At 44.2% G+C, this 21,950-nt stretch overlaps 1 protein-coding gene and 1 pseudogene across 2 annotated transcripts in view; one reads left to right on the top strand and one right to left on the bottom strand.

Annotated features, from left to right (window-relative positions):
• Positions 1–16,642, top strand: part of SMC5 (structural maintenance of chromosomes 5) — a 156,245-nt gene extending 139,603 nt beyond the window's left edge. Inside the window, exons 28-30 of one of the 2 annotated variants that reach the window (XM_087692548.1) lie at positions 2,006–2,078; positions 2,186–2,289; positions 16,079–16,642. In XM_087692548.1, coding sequence (XP_087548674.1) covers positions 2,006–2,078; positions 2,186–2,289; positions 16,079–16,164 — 263 coding nt within the window. In that variant the 3' untranslated portion in view covers positions 16,165–16,642. Of the gene's footprint in view, positions 1–2,005; positions 2,079–2,185; positions 2,290–16,078 lie in introns of those variants that run through there. The other variant, XR_015693094.1, reaches the window with a different exon arrangement.
• On the bottom strand, positions 3,442–5,437 carry LOC148039661 (uncharacterized; annotated as a pseudogene).
• Positions 16,643–21,950: the final 5,308 nt, after the last annotated feature.

The following is a 21,950-nucleotide window of genomic DNA, read 5'->3' as shown; positions in this document are numbered from 1 at the left end:
ATACTGATCCCAAAGGTTGCGTATCTACTCTCCTGAGGTGTGGGGCTAATGCACCTGGAAAAACTCCCTGCACATCGTGTCCCCCTTCCTAGCCCAAAAAGCTGTTGAGACACGGAATGAAAACTCTGGGCACCTATCCTCAGGCGAGCGAGTGTTGCTAGTGCGTGCACCTTCTGTGCGAGGAGGGTGGGATCCCCTGGTGCCTCCTGTAGTAGTCTCTGCGTGGGTGCTAGGCCCCACCGGAGTGCTCTCTTCTTCTCCCAGCTCTGGTGCCTAGCTTGTAGGGCTGCCTCCTGGAAGATACTTCTCGACATGGCTAGGACCTCTACAACCTCCTCTCTGATCGAGTCCCTCTTGCCCCACTCCCTAGTCCAAATTTGCTCAATCTGTCTCTTCACCTCCTCCCTCTTGTAGATCGAATCCGGGATCCGATAGGATCATGTGTCTAGGGCAGAGGCTGGGACATGAAGTGTCACTAGAACTTGGCAATGATCATATAGAGTGGTGCCAACCAACTGCCCTACTTGGCCTCCGCGAGAGCATCCCCACTCTCCCACATAAAACCTTTCCAGTCGCTCCAGCAAAACACCGCCTAGCCGCTTGTATCTCCAAGAGAAGTCCAGAGACCTCTCCCTCCTATGGAAAGTTGGGTCTCTCCAAGCGTTGCGTGCTCCTACTGCTAGTAGGAAGACCTCCCATGCCTCCTGCTCCTCCCTAGCCATGCCCTGGTAATTTTTGTCTCTGCCTTGCTGGTCCTCTTAAGGCCTCCAGGTTGTTGAAGTCTCCTCCAACAATTCAAGAGTCCACCTCTGGGAGTCTTGCTACGATCTCCTCCTAGAACCTGTTGCGTGCCTTAACCTCAATAGGGGTATAGACATTGAGGACTCCAAGGCACGAGTCCCCAATATCCAATCTGATCCATAGAACCCTCCCTGTCACAATTGTCCCGTGGTCTTGTATACAAGCAGTGTGGCTCGGGCCAATAGAGGTGCATATGCCTCCACTCCTGCCATGGGCATCGATGGCGTGCTCCCAGTAAGTGTGTGAACTACGTGGGAGTACCTTCCCTACCTGCTAGGCTTGGGCAGGCGTGATCTTGTGCTCTTGCAAAAGTAAGATGTTGATCTGTCTCGCAAGGGCAGGTTGTAGCTCTTGCCAAACAATCAACTTCCTAGAACCGCGTGCCCCGCTGTAGTGGAGGCTATTCACATTCCAGGATGGAAGATGTAAACTGATAGGGAAACCTATGACTGACCGAACAGGCATCTATTCGGTGTGGAAGCTTCTGACGAGGAAGAAGAGCTATGAGGCATGCGTATACGCTTTGCTGCAGGCTTGGACGGTGAATTCCATTCCCTCATGGCCCTCGGGCGGACCATGGGGGTGATAGATGCACTTGGTGGTACCACAAGGGCATCTATCAGCCAAGCTGAGATGTGTGACTTTGTACAGTGGTAGAAATGGGCCGCGTGTGCTAGGGGCCACTCAATCACATCCATCGGAGCTCTCCACTGCGGAGGGGCTCGAAAGATAATGCCCAGATGTGGGACCTCAGCGTGATGGCGGCAGAAGGGATGGTGGAGGTGCGATGGCGTGCAACAGCACGTCGGCAGGGAGCTTCGTAGCTTGCTCATCCATATGGAGAGGTAAAATACTTTTCTCAAACTCTGGGATTCTGGTCCTCCTTTCATTTTGAGTCACACATGGCCTGGCATTATGGACCCCTAGTCTGCTTATTCACTTAGGCCTTTTAAAATGCTTTCATTTCTGTTTTAAGTTGTTGTATGTTGGAAGTTGCTTACAGAGCTTATCTTGTTCTTCACTGTGGGGTATTTTTTTCTGAGGGGATTTACTAATAGAATTAGTCTGAAAAATAAGGACAGTCATTGTATGTCTTCATGAATAATGTAATGTTCTTTCTGTTGAACAATTTCTACCTGTGCATTGTTTGCCTATGTGCCGGTTTTAAACAAACCTGAGCTTACTGTGGCCGTCAATGATGCAGGTATGGACCCAATCAATGAAAGGAAAATGTTTCAGCAGTTGGTGAGGGCTGCAAGTGAACCAAATACCCCACAGTATGTGATGTGAACAAAAATCTGATTGTATAAATGTTTTCAAAACTGTGTTCACATTACTGCACATTTTTATCTGTACTATTCATTGTTTGTCTCCTTGATTGCAGATGCTTCCTGTTAACCCCGAAGCTGCTGTCAGACCTTGAGTATACGGAAGCCTGCAGCATATTAAATATTATGAATGGACCTTGGATAGATAGCCCTGCGAAAGGTTAGCTGAAGCTAATTGTGTTCTATCTATTCTTCAACTTCTTAAGACTGATACTTAGTATTGTTTGAAATTGCTTTTAAGATAAGTGTGATATTTATTATTTCAATGTTGACTTGACTCTATGTACAATGCTGGTTTGCTTTTTGAGAGGCATATGCTTCTTGCTCACAATATGACTTACAGATACATACCGAAGTTACTAAGGTAGAAAAAACGACAGCATAAGCTGGAGCTGGCCATCTCCATCTTGTAGTGATACATAGTGTATCCTGTTCCAGTCAGTCCTCATGTGTATCAATTGGAATTGGAATTTTTCTAAGTACCCTTTCTTTCCAAAGTCAATCCTCATGTATAGCAATTGATGGGATATGGGACCTGCTTGTGGGAGGGTGGGCAATCCTGATAAAATTGGTCAAGCCACTTAATGAAATTTTGATGCTCTGGACCATCTGTTGCTCACTTCTGGTGGTAACAGATGGCAGCCGTACAGCACAGCATTTTTCCTCTGTTTACAGGAAGCTACAAGCAATGGGATGTTGTGATGTATGTGGTGCATTGGGACATGTGCTTGGCAAGAGTATCCATGGTGCATTCTTTGTCATTGTTATATGTAGTATGAACTTGTGATCCATTGACTTAATTATACTGATTGCCCATGATTTAAGAGATGGTGTTACGAGTGTCTACTCATATCAAAGTGCTTGGCCTCTACCCTTGACCCAAGCAACCGCCCCATTGTCACAACCATAAATTTTGCTAAGCCATAAGACACGATCTTAAGGGCTCTCGTGTGCTCTAATATGCCCTAGTTCAATCACATATCAAGTGTCTTTATGTCTCTCCGGCTCCTCATATATAATACGTTTTACTTGATTTAGACCCTGGACTTGAATCATATGTAACCCTAATTTTTTAATATATTTGAACACATTATGAGAAAAGTACTAAACTTACAAGCATCTACAAAACAACATTGAGAGAAATCATAATAGATACCATGTGCTAGTTTCAAAATAAAAAGAGTGGTACTTGGTACTCAAAAATGAAGATTGAAAATTCAAAAGAAGCATTCAAAACTAAACCATAGTCTATAAAAAAGACTTTAGACTAGCCGCTACAGTGTGTGGGCATTGCAAACTTGACAGTGATCTACTAATCATCTTCATCATTCTCTCAAGTGTCCTACTCCTCATCATCATCATCGTCATCGTCCTCGTTATTGTCCCTATGTGGACTAAGAGAACTCAAGCTAGGAACATCACTAGTGCATGTGTCCTTGTGTGATTATGAGGCTACAATGTCCTCTTCCTCCTCTCGTGTCCGCTGGAATGAGAGCAATTCGTCATCATTCTTCTCCTTATTGAGTATGTGCAATGTAACCTCCATCTTCTCATAACCTTGTTGCTTAATCTTGTTGATGAGATGAAAGTTTGTATGAATGTATACAAGTTGCTTTGTACATTTTGGAAGCAATTTATTCCTTCTCTTTGTTTAAATATGTAAAAATGTGCTCTAATTTCTCTCACAAGGCGAGGCATAGGATCCTTGTGAAACTATTGTTATAGCTTATTGCTGCAATTTAGGTGTGCATGCCCCAAATGTCTCCCACCATTTAAGACCTTGATATATTCTTTTTTGGTCTCTTGTAATTGGACAAGCAAATATCCTTGATTCTGACTGTACATGTTAAGCTCATCACATAATATACCCTACATTTGCACATGATATTTTGTATACCTTTCTATCACTGTCATCCTACCTTCATGCATCTCTTTGTCACTATCAAGACTTTTTACTATTCAAATAGGATGCGATACAAAGGTTGCAACATGTAAAGATGAATGCATTATATGCCATGTGTCCACACAAAGCTCTTTAGTCTTTTGCAATCTAGCATCTCCACTCCTTCAGAAGTATCCATTTTCTCTACCATTCAATCTGTCATCTCATACAAAAGTCCCATAGTGGTTTCTTCTCTATCAGTAAGACAAGGGATTTTAAGAATAGGTGTACTAATCTTTACAATGATCTTGGCATCATTCCAAAAGCTTGCTCCTAAAACAATTTAAACGACTTTCATTCCCTTCACTGTACGTGAAGTTTTCTTTCTTGCCCAAGCTGCACTAACAGCCATACGATGCAGGCCATTGTAACATCTCTCATCCAAGAAATTCACCAGCATGATAAACATATAAGGAAAGTGTGTAGTAGATGGCTTCAGTAATTCTTTTTGATTGAATTGGTGATACAATGCCAATATTGTATACTTGCGCATGACAAATGTGATGCATCTTTTCAATAATTTGTTTTGATTGAATTGGCGATCCATGGAAGCTTCCCAATATCTTGTAAAAGAAAGTCTAAGAAATGGGACATATATCTAGTGAAAAAGATATTAGATCACTCTTGCTCAATCGAATCACCAGTCCTCATACAATCAGATACAGTATCCATAGATATCTGTATGACATAATGTGGCCAAATATCAAGAATCACATCTTTCAAGATGCCAAAGATGGACTCTTTAGACTTGTGTTCTCCACCCGTATCAATAGCTATTCAAAACACTAAATCATAAATGGATGTAGCTATGACATTTGCAATAGGCATGCGCCTTGCATCGGACCATCCATCACAAACAATGTTGCATCCATATCTCTTCCACTTCTTCCTGATGTCAACCAAGTCACGATCAATGCATTTAACTTGATCCACAAGGTTCTTCGTGTACAGGCTGTGATATGAAAGCGCTTTATAGCTCTGACCCACTTGCCCAATTGCCTTTAGAATAGCAAGAAAATATGGGCTTTGGGCTTTTCAAAATGGGATATCTTTTGCATACAAGGAGCGATAAACAACAATGTTTGCCTCCTTATCATGCTTGCAAAATCTCATGCTTTTGCTAAATCACCTTGAGATTTGGATAACTTTTTTCCTTTTGCTTACATGCTCATGAGAGCTAGATTGTTGTCACTAGAATGACAAATGAACTTAATGATTTATGGGCAAACTTACTAGCCAAAGGTATTGCATACACTGGCATGTGTAATGCCAAATGTGTAGGGAAATCTAGTTCAGCAACATGATCATCGATTAGGGAATAATGTGGAGCATATTGCTCGTGGATAGCAAACAATTCCTCCACCATCCACACATCCAGGTTCTTTTGGGGGTGGATCAATGTTTCAGGCTATGGATGTCACTACACTTGCCAATGTTGGCAGCAAAATGCATTGGTTTTCAGCCACCTATGTTAGGTGTTCATGGGAACTATCATGGGGCAATAAAGCCCCCACCATTTTTGCAGCCACCCGTGTATGATAACTTGACTCATTTTGGTAAAGTTAAAGACTACAAAGAAGATGGAGCAGTTGTCATATTTGAAACCTTTTATGGTATGCAGGATAGATTGAAGGCTTTGATCTTCATTCAACAATTTGATGCAGCCTACTCTGGGGGCATTTTTTTCGTGCCTTCAAAAGTGTGCAAGGTAGTTGCTTTTGTAAAAAGGAAATGCACTTCAATGGTGGAAAACCCTTTAGATGCAAGGCAAGGCACCAACAACTTGGGTGCAATTCAAACAAGTTTTCTTTTTTTAATGGCTCACAAACACTTTTCAAGTGGATGCGACAATAGCTTGGCACAAATTGGATGCAATTCATGGTGCTGATTTGGAAGAGTACACAAACAAATTTTGGGCAGATTTGTTGTTAGTTAGCTTTTTTTGTGAGGCCACAATGGCTGAGCAAATAGAGACTTATTGGTTTGGTCTACACAAAGAGCTCCGTAACTATTGCACCAAGACAAAAGTGACCAACATGGCACTATCAATTGAAAATCCAAATACATCTTATGCATTGATGAAAGGACATGTCACTTTAATTAAGGGCAACAAAGATGCTTCAAAGGACAATGCTGAAATAAGAGTAGCATGACTAAATATTTGGGCAGTAGGTTTAAATCCTTAAAAAGGTCTAGATGCTAAAAATCGGTCAATGTTATTTTTTCAAAAATATGGACAAGACAAACAATCATTCGTTAGTGCTAAGAAATTTTTTGAAAGAAAGGCATTGTATGATGCTATGTTTGTGAACAAGAGGGGCATATAATACATGAATGCCCAAAATGCAAGTCTAAAAACCATGTAGATGACAATAAATGATCATAAAGGTAGAAAGCATAAAACTTTTGTTGGATTGGTATCCGATCTTGTTTGTGAGCAACCAAACATAGATGCTTCAGAGCTATGTTGTACATGGGGCAAAGTGAGAGATCAGCATGTTTTATTTTTCTTTGATGCAGAAGCTCGTGCCAACTTCATTTACCCAAAAGTGAGAGCCAAATTGGGCATTAGAGATGATGAGAGGGGTCCTATGGGTGAGGCTAGTTTGGCTTGTCCTAGATATGTAGAGCTAGTCACCCCTATCATTGGAAAACTCTGAATTCATTTGTAGTCATATGTGGATAGTGAGGATTTTCACATTATGCCATTATAGGGCTATGATGCCTTATTGGGTATTCCATGGTGTCATAGAATGCATGTAACGATTGATGTATATAATAGAAAAATTGCTCCAACTTGTAAAGAAAGACAACATATTCTTGATGTAAAGTTGAAGGGAGAGTTTTCATGTCGCCTCCAATGAGTTTGTGGAGTTTCATTTATCCACAATCCATAGCACTTCCATCGATTAATAAGATCACCTAAGACTCCGCAAAAAGTCTCCCTTGCAACAATCTTAACTTTTAACACGAGATCTGTGATTCACATTGTGCAATTTCCTATGGTTGGCAGTGGAGCTAGTTAGATCCTTCACCATTTCCCTTGCTCAATCAAAGCAAGTCATACCTATCTATCCATTATCATAGTCTCCTCCCCATGCCCACAGGTGCTAGCCATTGTCCACACCCAACCCACCACCTTCTATTTTTCGTGTAAATTACTTCACATATATAGCCATCACATATATGATAGGCTCACATAGTCCGAGCGCATTGCCCCCTAGGGATGCTTACCTCCTAGCTCACCTCCATCCTACACTCAACCACACTCCAAAGCTTGCCACATTTTGCACACACTAGTCAACTCAATGACCTAGGATAGTGTTGTAGAGCATATGGTATGATGATGAGTGTAGGGAGTTTTATAGACACCTTTGAATCTAGAGAAATCTAGGGTCTATAACAAAGAGAGAGGTTTGTAGGCATATGAGGATTTTGATTGATCATGGATCAAACAGGTACATAGGGTGAGCACTTCATTTATGACATGGACATTTGGGCTCTTCTCCTTGCTTTTATGTTTAATAGGACTCTAGTGGAAGGTTTTCTAGATGATTAGACCATGCATACCATCAAGCCCATCCACAAGTCTAGAGATCCCCTAGCTCTTGGTAACTAAAAGACCATCATGGTGGGCTATACATTGACTAAAATATATGGAGCAATGATGGAGGTAGAGCTTGGCATATATTTGGAGAGAGGAAGATTGAGAATAGCAAGATAGGTTGGATCAAGACAAGGATTCTCTATACTTTACTACATCTTTGCCATGAGAGGCATGATTGAGTAGGTGAAAGTGAGGAAAAACAGACTCTATTGTTGCTTTGTGGGTTTCTACAAAGTCCATGAGATAGACTACTACAAAAGCTTCAAACAGTGGGGATCTAATTGGACATGATTTGGGGCATCTATGCAATGTATGAGAGGGTGGTAGGCCGAATGAGATGCTAGGGGGGCTTTCAAGCATGATGGTTTGTGGCACCGCCAAAGTGAAGTAGGGATGTCCCCTACACTCTTTGGACTCTACATTGAGGAGATCGAAGATGACAACATAGGAGGAGCAGGTTACAGGAGATAGCAAGTATATTCATCTCTAGTGGGTGAGGAGAATCAGTGGTTGGTGTGGTACATGATACTAGGGTCTACATGTAGCATGCCCTTCATGACTTCTACATGTACTATGGATTGACTGCACCAATGCCACCAAAAAGCAGCTGCCAAAAAAACTTCATGAAGCACGATGGAAACCACCATACTCTACAGAAGCATCACCACAGATGCAGATTGAATCCTTGAAGCAAAGAACATGGTTGAGGTAGAAGGTGAAGGACCTGCAACTGAGAGCCAACGTCTAAGCATCCCTTAAACTTGAGAAGAAAGCCTCAGAGAATAAAGGTTAGGCCACTGTGAGAAAGTCTTAAGCCGATTAGATAGAATTGTCGTAATAGAAATGGTGATATGCAAGATGATAACAGAGAATACACATGCACAGAGAGAGAGAGAGAGAGAGAGAGAGAGAGAGAGAGAGAGAGAGAGAGAGGTGCTACCGGAGGCACATGTGGACAATCAGCCCGAACAACACAAGAGTTTAACAGTTCACACAGTTCAATCATACACGAGCAGTCAAAAAGCAGACAGACTGGAACAATAGCAAAGTGATGTATTGAGTAATCACAATAACCAACATATGAGGCCCTCTCTCAAGCTGGAAGAGCAAAACACTAGTGTGATCAGATTAGATCAGCAGAAAATGTAGGGTTGCCAGGTCCAGAGCAGAATCAGCCCAAAAAGTGACATCCAAGGGTCAAAAACGAAGACAACCATTAAAAGCTATGAACCAGCTAGCGAGTCCCTCTCACAAACATGTTAGTAAATTATGCAGTATGCCCCATTAAAGAATAACCATGATCCTACGTTCACTGGTCATTTTTGGCAAATGATCTTCCAGAAATTGGGGATTTGTCTGTCCTTGGAACATCCCAAAGCCAATGGACAAGCAGAAGAACAGACCAAAGTATTGAGGATGTGCTGTGTAGGAATCCCACACCACACGTCTTATAGTTAGAGTGGAGTAAGGAGTATTGCCACAGATGGGAGTGAATTACTAGCACTATTGCCTTGTTCATTTGTACCACAAAGCATAGTGAGCAACTCTAATGTGGAGACTCCAGGATAAGAACAGATAGGAGAGACTGCAAGACAACCCGAGTAGAGATTCTTCTATTACTATGAATGTATTATTGGTTTGGCAATTAGCTTTTGCTCGGCACCCCACGTCGCATGCTCCCCCCGCTCCGTCGGATCGCGCCCACCCCCCAGATCCTTCGCGCCCCCTCGCTTCGTCTAATCGCTCCCTCCTGCCCCATCTGATCGCGCCCTCCAGATCGGTGGCCGTCTCCCCAATCTGTCCGCCCCGCTTGACCACTTTCCCCTTGCCTAGCCGTTTCCTCCCCGCCCACGTGACCATCCCCGCCCCGCCCTGCCTAGCTTCTTCCCTTCTGCCTGGCCGCTCCCCTCCACCTGTCCGCCCAGGCACGACAGTCCCTCCCCCCGCCCCGACAATTTTCTGCCCCCTCCCTCCGGCCTGGCTATTTCTTCTTCTCCCCCCCCCCGGCGGGCGGCGCTGCCTCCGTCCGCAACCTCGAATCCATCCACACTGTGTCAAAGCAACAACGGTTTTTCCCCCCTCGCCATTGATCCCCCACTCTCCAGCTGCTCCCTCTATCTGCAGCAACTTCCCCCCCTCAGGTAGGACCGTGACGTGATTGGTAGTTCTCTCAGAAGGGACGCGCAATGGAAACCTTTGGTCAGACGTCGGCGCACTCAGCGAGTGTCCCCCCAGTCAAACACCTTGCGCATCATCCTCTCTAAGAAGCAGCTCTTAGCCATCCGAGCTAAGGAGTTGGAGCTAAAGAAAACAACGATTTATGGTCAGGTAGTAAGACATTCCCCAGTCAGGGCCTAGTTTCGGGTCTGGCTTCACTCCACGCTACGTATCGGCACAATGCAGATCGTGGAGGTGGTCCTAATGGGCCAAGGGATCTTCATGGTCCGGCTCAGTTCGGCGGACGCAGCTCGTGAGTTACTCGCCAGTTCACCATATACGTCCACGAAGGGGGTCATATACATGATCCCTTGGTACAATGGCTTTACTGTGGAGGCGTTTGCACTCCACAACAGGTTTCTCCAACACCCAGTCACCCTTTTTTTCCGCGGCTTGGCAATAGAGCATCGCCAGTTGGTGAAAGACTTTGGCCGGCTCTTTGGCACTATCCTTCTCGCGTTTTTCGCGGATGCAGTGATAGCAGCAGGAGTCCCAAAGGTATGGGTGGTAGTGAAAGAGGTCAAGAATATCCTACAGTTCCTTGAGATTGAGGCAGGAGGGCACTCCTTTAGGCAACAGGTCATTGTGACCGGGCAACCAGGGCAGTGTCTGTGCTGCCACGACTTTGGGCATCAGACAACAGTTTGTACGCGTTTCGGAGCCAAGGTGGCTTCTCCAACGCGCCCGTAGGTGGACGCTAACGGCTTCACACGGTTCCAGAGACGACAGAGAGGGCGACGGCAGGGGAGGCGCAACCAGCTCCTTAGACCCAGCCTTGTCATCAGCAAAGAGCAGGGGGAAGCAACGCCCCCTCAGCAGAGCACTCCACAGTCCCCCCTGCCCATCCCACCTAGTACGACCGCAGCCTCCCATATCCACCACCCGTACCACAGATTACCTCGCCTGAGTTTCCAAAACCCCAAAACACCCCTCTCCCCTCCACTCCCTCCCCCCCCCAAAACACATCCCATGCCCCCTCCCCCTACTGACCCTGGCACACTGGCCCACAGCTCCCCCTTTCCGAGGCCACCAATCCCTCCCCACACCCGCCATGCATCTTTGTCCATTCCACCATCCCTCGATCCTCTTCTCCCCCACCACCTCCTCTATCGAGCAGCCCCCCGATCCGCACCTGGTTCAGGTGGTCTCCCCTAGACCCACCTCCCCATCCTCCCACAGGACGTGATGAGCCACACACACCTACTTCCTCCTTGCACTAGCAGTCCTTCCCCTCCCATATAGCCACCAGCTCATCTGCTTTGCCACCAGTTATACCTTTCCTAGACAGGCACAGTTGTTGCCATAGGATTTCTTCTGCAGTGGCCCATGGTCCTACTTGAGAGTTGCGGACCGCGGAGAGTTTCCACTACCTCTAGAGGTGGGGATCTTCGTGGTTCGTAAGTCAAGGAGGAGCATGGTCCATCTGCTAGCACCATTGGATGGACTAAACTACACCTTTTTTCTTCAGTCCTCTCACTGAGGGGAGTGGACGACTACACAAATAGAGGAGTTGAAGAGTCAGGTGGCGGATCACATCTCCCAATGGATGGGAGATGAAGAATTAGCACTATTTGCACAGCAGTGGCCTAGGTGCATGATGGACATTAACTAGTGGGTTGATGCCGAGATCCCACACTTGAGCATTATCTTTCAAGCCCCTTCACAGTGGAGAGCTCTGAGGGACGTGATCGAGTAGCCCCTGGCACAGGCGGCTCGTTTCTACCAGTGTACCGAGTCACGACTCAGCATGGCTGATAGATGCATTGATAGTATCACTTGGAGCATCTATCACCCCTATGGTCCAACCGAGGGCTGCCGTGGGGGACTAAATTTCGTTGTCCAAACCGGCAACAAAGCGTACTTGCATGCCTCACAGTTTCTCCTCCTCATCACCAGCCTCCACACCAAATAGATGCTTGTTCAATCAGTCACAAGTTTCCCCATGAGCTTACACCTAGCATCCTGGAATGTGAATAGCCTCCACTACATTGGGGCATGTGGTTCCAAGAAGTTGATTGTTCAGCAGGAGCTGCAATCTGCCCTAGCCGGACGGATCGACATCTTACTTCTACAGGAGCACAAGCTCACCCCCACCCAAGCCCAACTGGTAGGGAAGGTGCTTCCGGGCAGCTCGCACACTTACTGGGAGCATGCCATAGGTGCTCACGGCAGGAGTAGAGGCGTTTGCACCTCTATTGGCTTGAATATCACCGCCTGTGTACGAGACCACGGGACGATAGTGGCAGGGAGGGTTCTATGAGGTCAGATTGAATATTGGGGACTCGTGCCTTGGAGTCCTCAATGTCTATGCCCTTACAATGGTAAGGGCATGCAGCAGGTTTTGGGTGGAGATCGTGGATGGACTTCTAGATCGTTGGAGGAGACTTCAACAATCTGGAGGACCAGCAAGGCAGAGGCAAAAACTACCAGGGCATAGCTGGGGAGGAGCACAAGGCATGGGAGGTATTTTTGCTGGCAGTAAGAGCACGCGATGCTTGGAGAGACCCTGCCTTCCACAGGAGGGAGAGGTCGTTGGACTTCACCTAGGGATACAGGCGGCTAGGTGGAGTCCTATTGGAGAGGTTGGACAGGTTTTATGTGGGAGAGTGGAGAGGCTCTCGTGGAGGTCAGATTGAGCAGTTGGCAGGCACCACGTTGTGTGATGATTGCCTAGTTTTCTTGACACTTGACCCCCCAGCATCCGCCCTAGATGCACGATCCTATCGAATCCCTGACTCGATCTATAGGAGGGAGGAGATGACGAGACAAATAGAGCAGATTTGGAATAGAGAGGGGGGCAGGAGGGACCGGATAGCAGAGGAGGTTGCAGAGGTCCTAGCAGAGTCGAGTAGAATCTACCAAGAGGTAGCCATATAGGTCAGGTAGCAGAGCTAGGAGGAGGAGAGAGCACTCCGGCGGGACTTTGCAGCCATGCAGAAATTATTACAGGAGATCCCACCCTCCAGGGGATCCCACCCTCCACTCACTAGGGGATCCCACCCTCCACGCACAGGAGGTGTGCGCACGAGCAGCCATTGTTGGCCTAGAGGACAGGCGCTTGGAGTTTTCTTTCTGAACCTCAGCAGCCTTCTAGGCGTGGAAGGGGGACACGATGTGTATGGAGTTCTTCCAAGTGCACCAGCCTCGCACCGCAGGAGAGCAGATACGCAGCATTTGGGATCAGTATGGAAGGACTCATTCCAACCCTAACCAGGTGATGGAGATTGCCACCGACTATTACACGCGCCTCTTCCACCAAGAGACAGCTTCAGCTAGAGGACAGAGATGTAGACAGCAAGTATGGGATCACATCCCGTCCCTCGTCACAGAGATGGGACGCTCCCTCTTGGCCCTTCACAGAGAAGGAACTAGAGGAGGCTTTCCATGCACAGGATGGGCAGAAATACCCAGGGGAGGATGGCCTCTCTAAGGCCTTCTTCACTACCTACTGGGAAGTGGCGAAGAATACCCTACTGATGGCCTTCCAAGAGATTTTCACTTCAGGACAAATGTTAGGGAGTCTCTCGGCAAGCCTTATTAGTCTTCTTCCCAAAGGGGGAGACCGGTTGGAGCTTTCCCAGTGGAGACCGATCACCTTATTGTCAGTGGCCTATAAGGCACTGACAAAGATGATTGGTAGGCGACTACGCCCCGTGTTTCCAGATATCATCCATGACACACAGATAGGCTTTGTCCAAGATAGGAGCATCCTTGACAATGTATTTACCTTCTTTGAGGCAACAGAGTGGGCTCAGCAGAGTGGGCAGAGACTAGCCGTACTACTCTTGGAATTTGAGAAAACTTATGACAAGGTGGACTGGGATTTCCTAGAGGGCACCATGGTGAGGTTGAGATTCCCCCAGGTTTGGATTCGTGGGGTCTCTGCCCTTTACAAATCGGCCACCAGCAGGGTTCTCATAGGCGGAAGGCGAGGGGAGGAGTTTCGGCTAGAGAGATTGGTTTGACAGGGCTACCCCCTAGCCCCATACATGTTTCTTCTCTTCGCAGAGGCGATGTCTCACTTCCTCAAGTCACGTGTGAGCAGATTATGCGGCCTCCAATTTCCAATGAGAGAGGAGACTGAGTTGTTAGACTCAGAATACGCAGATGATACAACCCTCTACATAGAGGATGATGAGTTGATGCTAGAGAGAGTGAGGCTCGCTCTTGATGTGTTTCGTTCTGCAGCGGGAGTGAAAATCAACTGGCGAAAGTTGGTTGGTTTTCTCATAGACCCGAACTCTAGCACGGAGTAGGACGTCCACCTTGAATTTAGATGGGTAAGCAGAGGGCAGACCGTCCGGTACCTAGGATTCCAGGTAGGACTCGACTTCACCCCTGCCCAGCAGTTTCTTGTCCTTGATTCTATTAAGAGGAAACTGACCTACTGAAGCACGGCTCGTCTCTCACTAGCCGGACGAGCCTTGGTGGTTAACCATGTCCTCCTAGCAATGACCTAGTGCATCGCCTTGTGTTGGTGCTTCTCATCTTGTGTAGTGCAGCTTCACCGCCTAGTAGGGAATTTCCTTTTGTCAGGGTCTGATGGTTCCAGGGATTTCGGGGCCAAGGTGGCGTGGGCGACCATCATATGACATAGGTCGGAGGGAGGGCTTGGGATCATAGACCCAGAGTATCAGAGTATGGCCCTCTTGGGCAAGCTATTTGTCTATGGTCTCACACCAGGCGGGGAGACTTGGAAGGTCTTATTGCAGAAGGGCCTTCAGGACTGTAGACCGAGACTTGGCGGCGAGTGGAGGCCGTCCTTGAGATGGATTTTCACATCAGCCTAGACGACCCCGCCTCCCCCCCCCCCCCCCCCCCCCCCCCCCCCCCCCCCCCTCTAGATGACCCCTATGTTTTTTGGAAGGAGCTCGGGGAGTGGTGCCTTAGGATCTGGGAAGGCAGACCACTTGATGAGCTGGAGTGGGATCCAGGAGAGTGGCTATGGCTGGCCACTATGGTCGCCAAGAAGTCATCCAGGTTCTTGGAGTGCACTTCCAGAATTGGTAGACATGTACTGATGCAGGAGGATATGGATTGGGCCCCGTCACGTAGCAGGCATTGGGCAGAGCACAGCATCACGTAGCCTTTCCGACGGACGTTCTGGCGCCACATATGGGATAGTTGGAGGCCGAGGAGGGTGTCGTATTTCTTATGGCTGGTGGCACATGGAGGCTTGGCGGTGGGAAGTTGGCTTGCCCAGATGCAGAAGGAGGGAGGTTGTAAGTAGTGCACATAGCAGCCTCTGGAAACCCCAAATCATTGTCTTTGGTCATGTGAGGAGGTGCAACTTGTGTGGAGAGGAGCATGCCACATCCTTCGCTGTATAGCACCCAGCCTTGGATGTATCTCATGGGGAGCTTTCTGTTGGCAGGCAGTTAGCCAGGGCCGTCACCTTCTGTATGAGGCCGGGATGTAGGACACGATATTCATTATCGAGGCAGGGTGGTGTGCAGTGGTTGGTTTTGAGGCTCTACCCATCCGCCAAGTACTTGAGCCCACAACAGACCGCTCGGAGGTATGGGAGATCATAGGGAGTCTTATTGGATGGCATATATGGAAGGCGCAATGTCAGGAGGCTTTCGGCGGAGAGAGACTTTCAGCACATGCGACCTTAGTAGAGCTTTGGACCTCCATCATCCACTCCCTCCGCGGCTGATGGGATCAGGTGCAGGGCGAGTCCATGGCTCGTCAGGAGCTCCAAGGTCACTTCATGCGCACTTGGGGCGGCCAGGGTCTGTTTTTCGTGATGCAGGCAGGTAGCCCCAGTTGGCGATAAAACACCCCCCCCCCCCCCCCCCCCCCCCCCCCCCCCCCCCCCCCCCCCCCGACCGCCTTGAGAGGCTTGTATACATGATGTATTGGTGACTTTGCATCAGCTCCAGCTAGTCTGTTGAGCATGAGCACTCTGTTGTAATCAGTTTTTTTGAGTAATATAATCAGCCACATTTTACTTGAAAAAAAAAAAGAGATTCTTCTATTTAGGCATGGGACTCGAGCAGCTTCTTACAATTTGTTCAACATTTTACTTATTGATGATTTCTTGTGTTTTACTTCATTACGTAAATGCTTCTCATAGTGGAATATGTTTTTTGGGTACAAATATTTCTTGATTGTCTTAAAAAAACCCAAATATATTATAAACATTGCTTGCATATTCTGTGATTTGGTGTGCTTGTGCAGCTTGGAACTCCGGTGCATCTTGGACGGCAGTCACAGAATCCCTCTCCCAAGCTTCACAGGCATCACAGCTGGTGTTCTCACAGTGAAATGAGGAGTGTAACCAAGGGGCATGAAGGCTGTAAATGTGCCTGCCATGGTAGTTCTTGTATCAATGGAGCTCTACCAAAACATTGACATCGGTCCCACCATTGGAGTACTGTTATTATGCTCTCCTTGCTTCATATTAGGAAGAAGGGTGAGATTCTAGTTATGTAAAACAGACCATGCAAGTGATGCATTAGCTATTGGTTTATATCCAAGGTAAGCTTGTGGAGATTACCTTTTCTTACAAAGCATGTGTTATGGAGCATCCTGATAATTACTCCTCTGTGCTGCTTTATGCATCCTCAAAATCAGTTGAGATGGTGGATTCCTTATCCTGATACTGATTTGTTGATTCCTTCGTTCTAAAGCCTTTCCATACTAAACTTCTAGATAGATAGATGTTTGGCTTCTGTTGAGTGGTTTGTAGAAAGCCTTCAATTAGTATTCATGCGAAATTTGAAGTCTAATGTTATGTCCCTTCAATAAAATTATCATGATATTATATTGAAGATGTTTATAATAGTGATGCTCTACGTCCCATGTAGCATGTAGTAAAGGTATATTGTTTCCAAGAAAGTCTGATGCCATAAACACAAGGTACTTGATTATGGAGCAAATCAGTCATGAATTCTCCAAAGTTTTCCTGAACAACTAAAATAGATGATAAATCTGTTCAAGCAACTAAATAAGAGACACTTATTCAGCGATACTCAAGTGTGGGATTGTGCATGGATACTCAGATACACAGCAACCCTTTTGTTTGGAATCTAAATTTGGGCAAGACATCAAGACTGGTGGCCAGCCTTAAAGTTAGTAGATTATGCATCTTTGTTTCAAGCAATCACCTCTCAACACCTTGCATAACTAAAAGTTAGTAGATTAGCACTGTTCCGCCAAAGCCAACAGACCCTCATACCTTCTCGCCCGGCATAGAGCTCAATCAAGTGCTAAGATACTGCCATGGCCTTTATCTTAACTCATGTAATTGAAACACCCCCTAATTTGAAACATTTACAATTTTTGGATTTGCCCCATTTTTGAAACAGTTAATAGTATTCTACCCTTTCATGAAAAATCCCACGATATCAAGCAAAAGATGTTGATCGAAGGGGGGGTATTACTCTCCTCTGTAAATTTGCCAAACCATTTTCATGCAGCTGTGTAGCCAGGTCATTAGCCTCTCGTGCATCAATTAGATTGAATTTGACTGCCTCGTTCGCTCACTCCTTAACGCTTTAATGTATGAATTACAAACTTGCACGAGAGCTCCGAAAAGAAATAACAATAGAATATTAGGGGTTCTTAGGTATTCAATTTTCATTCCCGGATTCATATATTGGAGCATTTGATGCCTTTAAGCAGTTTCTCGCTTTTTGCAATTTTGGGTGCCTTTTCACTTCTGAATCCCTAGCTACACACTTTACTACGATGTCCCCATCCTTGTTGTGCCTTATTCTTTAAAGATCTGGCTTGTACACCCATTTCTTTTTGTTTTTTTATAGTAGAAGTTGGCATTAGACAATGGCACTGGATGGAATGCTTGGAACTTGAGTGAAATGGTAGAAGAGCGTAAGATGTTGAGTTAGTGATGAGGTGTGTAGAGGAGCTTGATCATTCTTTATAGCAAACTTACAATATGCTACCTCCAACAATGTTTGCCAAGGGATTGAGGGACTGGCATTTATCTAGGAGGGAGATAACGTTACATTAAGAAGCCATGAAGATTGCAATGTCAAGTGAGATTGCTAGAAGTAATGCAAAGGCAAGTGCTAGAAATTATTATCAGGAACAGATTTTGTTTTTGGGTTTCATTGTTTGAATTTTAAACACTACTCATCAAAACACTATCCTAAAAACAAGTTCTTGTAGAGGCCAACAAAAGTGTGTGATTGGAATGGCACATGGTCTTCTAGTAGGTCATGTGACTAGCGTGTGAAGGATTGTCAGACCTTGAAAAAAACAAGGTGATTGTGGATAAGAGCCCACTTAGCAACCCTTGAGATGTGCACCATATTGCTTCATTGGTGGTCTATTATTAACATTTCATCAATTCATTGGTTGAACGATCATGGCCTTCAAAGGCATTACTAATGAAGCATCAAAGATATTAATTATTAAAGATCCCAAAATAGTTGAAGTATTTTACATACTTTTGGTTGCAACAATGCAAAGGTATTAGTTGTTTCTTATCCTAGATTTGGGGCATGCATACATATCATCTAAGAGCATTTGAAAGTTAAAAGTTGTGTATGTTAAATTGATGTAAGTATCACAAAACAATTATCCTTGGTGGTGATTTTTGCCACTAACAAACTTCAATATTATATCCTTTTTCAAATGGTCATATTCTTTACTATGGCAAAGAGGTTGTCTTCTATTGAATAAGATTCAATCCCTTGACTTGCTAGCTAGGTGGTGTATCTCCCTTCAAGAGTTTGAATATGTAATATAAAGCAAGCAACCAAAGTTGTAAGTTATTATTGAGTATTTTGTTGATTTTAGGGAGCTAAACATGTTGCCATTGAGCCTAGAAATTATGATGAACTGTGTAAGATTGGCATGCCTTCTATTCCATTATGGTATGCATCAATTATCCTTTATTTATTTATGGGGTAGGTTTCCTCTAATATCTCCAAAGTTGATCATTACAAGATTAAGTTAAGTTTAGTAGGCCTTGGATAGCATAACCTAATATTGAAGGGGAGTGGATGTTTTTTGTCACTATTCAATATATAAGGGGGGTGGATGATGTTTGTCACTATTGTGTAGTCCTCGAGGAGGTCATCTTAGAGGAATGCCATGACTTAACCTATGGTGACCATGTTGATCGTCACCTTATAAACAATCCTTATGCATTGGCTATTGGTGGCCAAAAATCTTTCAAGTAATGTTTTAGTAAAGCAATATTCAACTTTTGTTAGAGGTTTGATGCTTGTGGAAATGCAACCTTTGAATCTTGTTCTGGTGATCTTAGAATTTGGCAAGTGGGATATTGATCTTAGAATTTGGCAAGTGGGGTATTGATTTTTTGAAACCCATCCAACCTTTATCATCCACACATAGATTATAATAACCGTAGCTATACACTACCTTATGAAGTGTTCATAAACTTAGATTACACAAAAAGTTATCGCATGGAGCAAATTGTTTGCTACTTTGACCCCTTATTATACAAAGAGTTACCATGAAGGGATTGACTACTTCATAATGGAGCAAATTGTTTGCTACATTGGTTCCTTAAGGTGGGGATATCAGATAGATACACCTTGCAGTAAAATTCTTTGAGGCCTTGACCAATGCTCTGAAGATTAAGCATAAGGAAAAAAACTCCCTATGACCCACAAGCTAGTGGTCAATTGGAGAATATCAATAAATTGTAACCGAGTATTTTGTCCAATATAATGTGAGACGGCTAGGATAAAAATTTGTATGCAGAAATTTGGGCCTATAATTTTGTTAGTAAAGTGTTATATACCACATTGGCATGTGGTAAGGATTGTGTATTATCCCCTAGAGATCGAGTTTCCTACAATCTACTTTTTATGAGGAATGATTGAGTTTCCTACAATCTATCATTGAATCCTTATTTGAGTAATTAGTACCAGTATAGAGGCGTATTTTTCCCTTCAATACTGGACTATCTCACTCTAGGTGAAAACCAAGCTTATGTCTTTTAATATTTCTAATGTGACCTTTACCTTCAAGGATATCATCATAATCTAAGATGTCAAGATCCCTTGTAGTCTTCATTACTTAAGGTTGATTAGGGTTCTACATTATTAGAAATTCTTTCATGGTTCCCTCTTAGGTTGATGTTGATACAACAAGGGTTCTCATTACAAGCCTTGCATGTTTTGAAGTGGGGTAGGCCTTGAATCAAAGTTGATCAAATTTATTCCCATAATGTAAGTCCTTGATGTCTAATTTGAACACTTTCATTTCTAGTTGCTATAATATCAATCAAGATAGCTCCCAATGATGGTTTTGTGAGCTTTAGGTTGGTCATGTTGCTTCCTTGGCCTACCTTGCTACCAAGGTGCTTTATGTTTTGGTCTTCAACCCTTGCTTTTCTTGATGTCAAAATATTATATACTTTATTTTGATGTTGCAATTATCTAATTTATCCAATGTCACAATGATCTTTCTACTTGATGTCATAACATTACATAAGTTTTTTATAACTTGCCTAATGGAATTGGTTTGTTGGGAAACAATTCTAAAGGTTAGGTTAAGTGAAGAAGTCATTTGTTGATTCATTAATTGTCCTTAGGTGGTTTAAAAACATCCCCTATCTGAGGATCATTGTGATGTCATAAGATCTTTGATTGCAGTGTTGTACTGATCAATTCGGTACCCTAGTTCAACTTTAGGAGAGCAAGCACACGTTGACCTTGCTCAATCCTACTTCAAAATTGAATATAATTCTTAAGCCCACATAACTATTAAAGAGGTGGCATATTAGTATTATAACATTTGGAATGTCAAGGTGATATGACCACTACAATGTTGTCACTATAATGTCGCAATGATTTGCATAATTTTGCAACAACATTCTCCAGAAACTTTTTTGAACATTTTATGGACAATTTAGTAATCCATTATCCAAGGTCAACTATTATGATAAAAAGAAAAATCTAGTGGGCATACAAAGCTGAAATTCAAAAAGCAAGGCATAATAGGGACAAGACATCAAGAGGAAAGTGGCTAAGAATTCAAATGTAAAAAAGCACCCTGAATTGGAAATGTTTAAAAATAGCTTAAAGGTGCTAGGCACTTAGAGAAGTGGAGGAATTAAAATTTAATGTCTAAGACAACCAAATATTGAGTGTAGGCCTCACTCTCATGAAAGTTGTAATTCAAACATTTTACACATAAAAGTGCCACATATAGAAGTGAGGGAGATAGTGAGATCTAATTTAATTTAGATATGCTAAACAGGTAAATGACCCTACAATTGCATGAAAAAGAGTAATCAACTATGGGTGTCCAAGAATAAGATGTCCCTATCAATGTGTAAAACAGTTCACCTTATATTTAAGGTGTAAACGATGAAAAAGACATTCCAAGACACAGTAAATCAATTGTGGCTTATCTCTTCTCCTCTATCCAACCAACTCTATGCAATATCGAAATGGTTGGCCTAAGAAGTGAGAGCTTCAAGAATCTACATGCAATTGGAAAGCCTTCTCCATAGATCCATTAGAGTTTCCATTCACCTATTTGTATTTCCTTTTCTTATTTATTGGGGAGAGAGAGAGAGAGAGAGAGAGTCAAAACGCTTCTTGAAAAGAGTGAAAGGGCAAGGCCTCCATCTCTAGTTGGGCCACGGTCACAAACACCCATGATATCCTTATGGAACTAATTGAGCTTGAACAAAAATGTGTTTTTTGGCCACATGTTAGAGCCTAGTACAATCATCCTCTCATTATCACCAGCAGCAATAGTACTATGTGCATGACCAACACAAAGCGATCCCACGCATTCAAACCTTATAACACAACTCCATGCACTACAATGGCATCTTCTGTAGGTCAATCTTAATCTCTCATGGCTTAGCTTACCCCTCAAAATTAGGGCAACATGTCTTTATAGATAAGGTTCTTCTCAAAGCTACAAGAGTTGAGTTGCTAGATCAGTCAGAATTCGTAAAAGAAAAAATCATCAAATCCAAACACCATCTTTAATTCAAAGACACATGAACAAAAAGAAATTGCAACTCATAAGGACAAACATCCAAGATTAGTTGAACTCAAGTGTTGCCAATTGTCTAGGATTTTGATTGTCAATT

The sequence above is a fragment of the Lygodium microphyllum genome, chromosome 2, assembly GCF_053477565.2.
Source record: "Lygodium microphyllum isolate KBCC chromosome 2, Lygodium_microphyllum_v1.1.10, whole genome shotgun sequence".
Classification (NCBI taxonomy): domain Eukaryota; kingdom Viridiplantae; phylum Streptophyta; class Polypodiopsida; order Schizaeales; family Lygodiaceae; genus Lygodium; species Lygodium microphyllum.
Note: the sequence above shows the minus strand (reverse complement) of the source record. Positions and strands in the feature narration are given on the sequence as shown.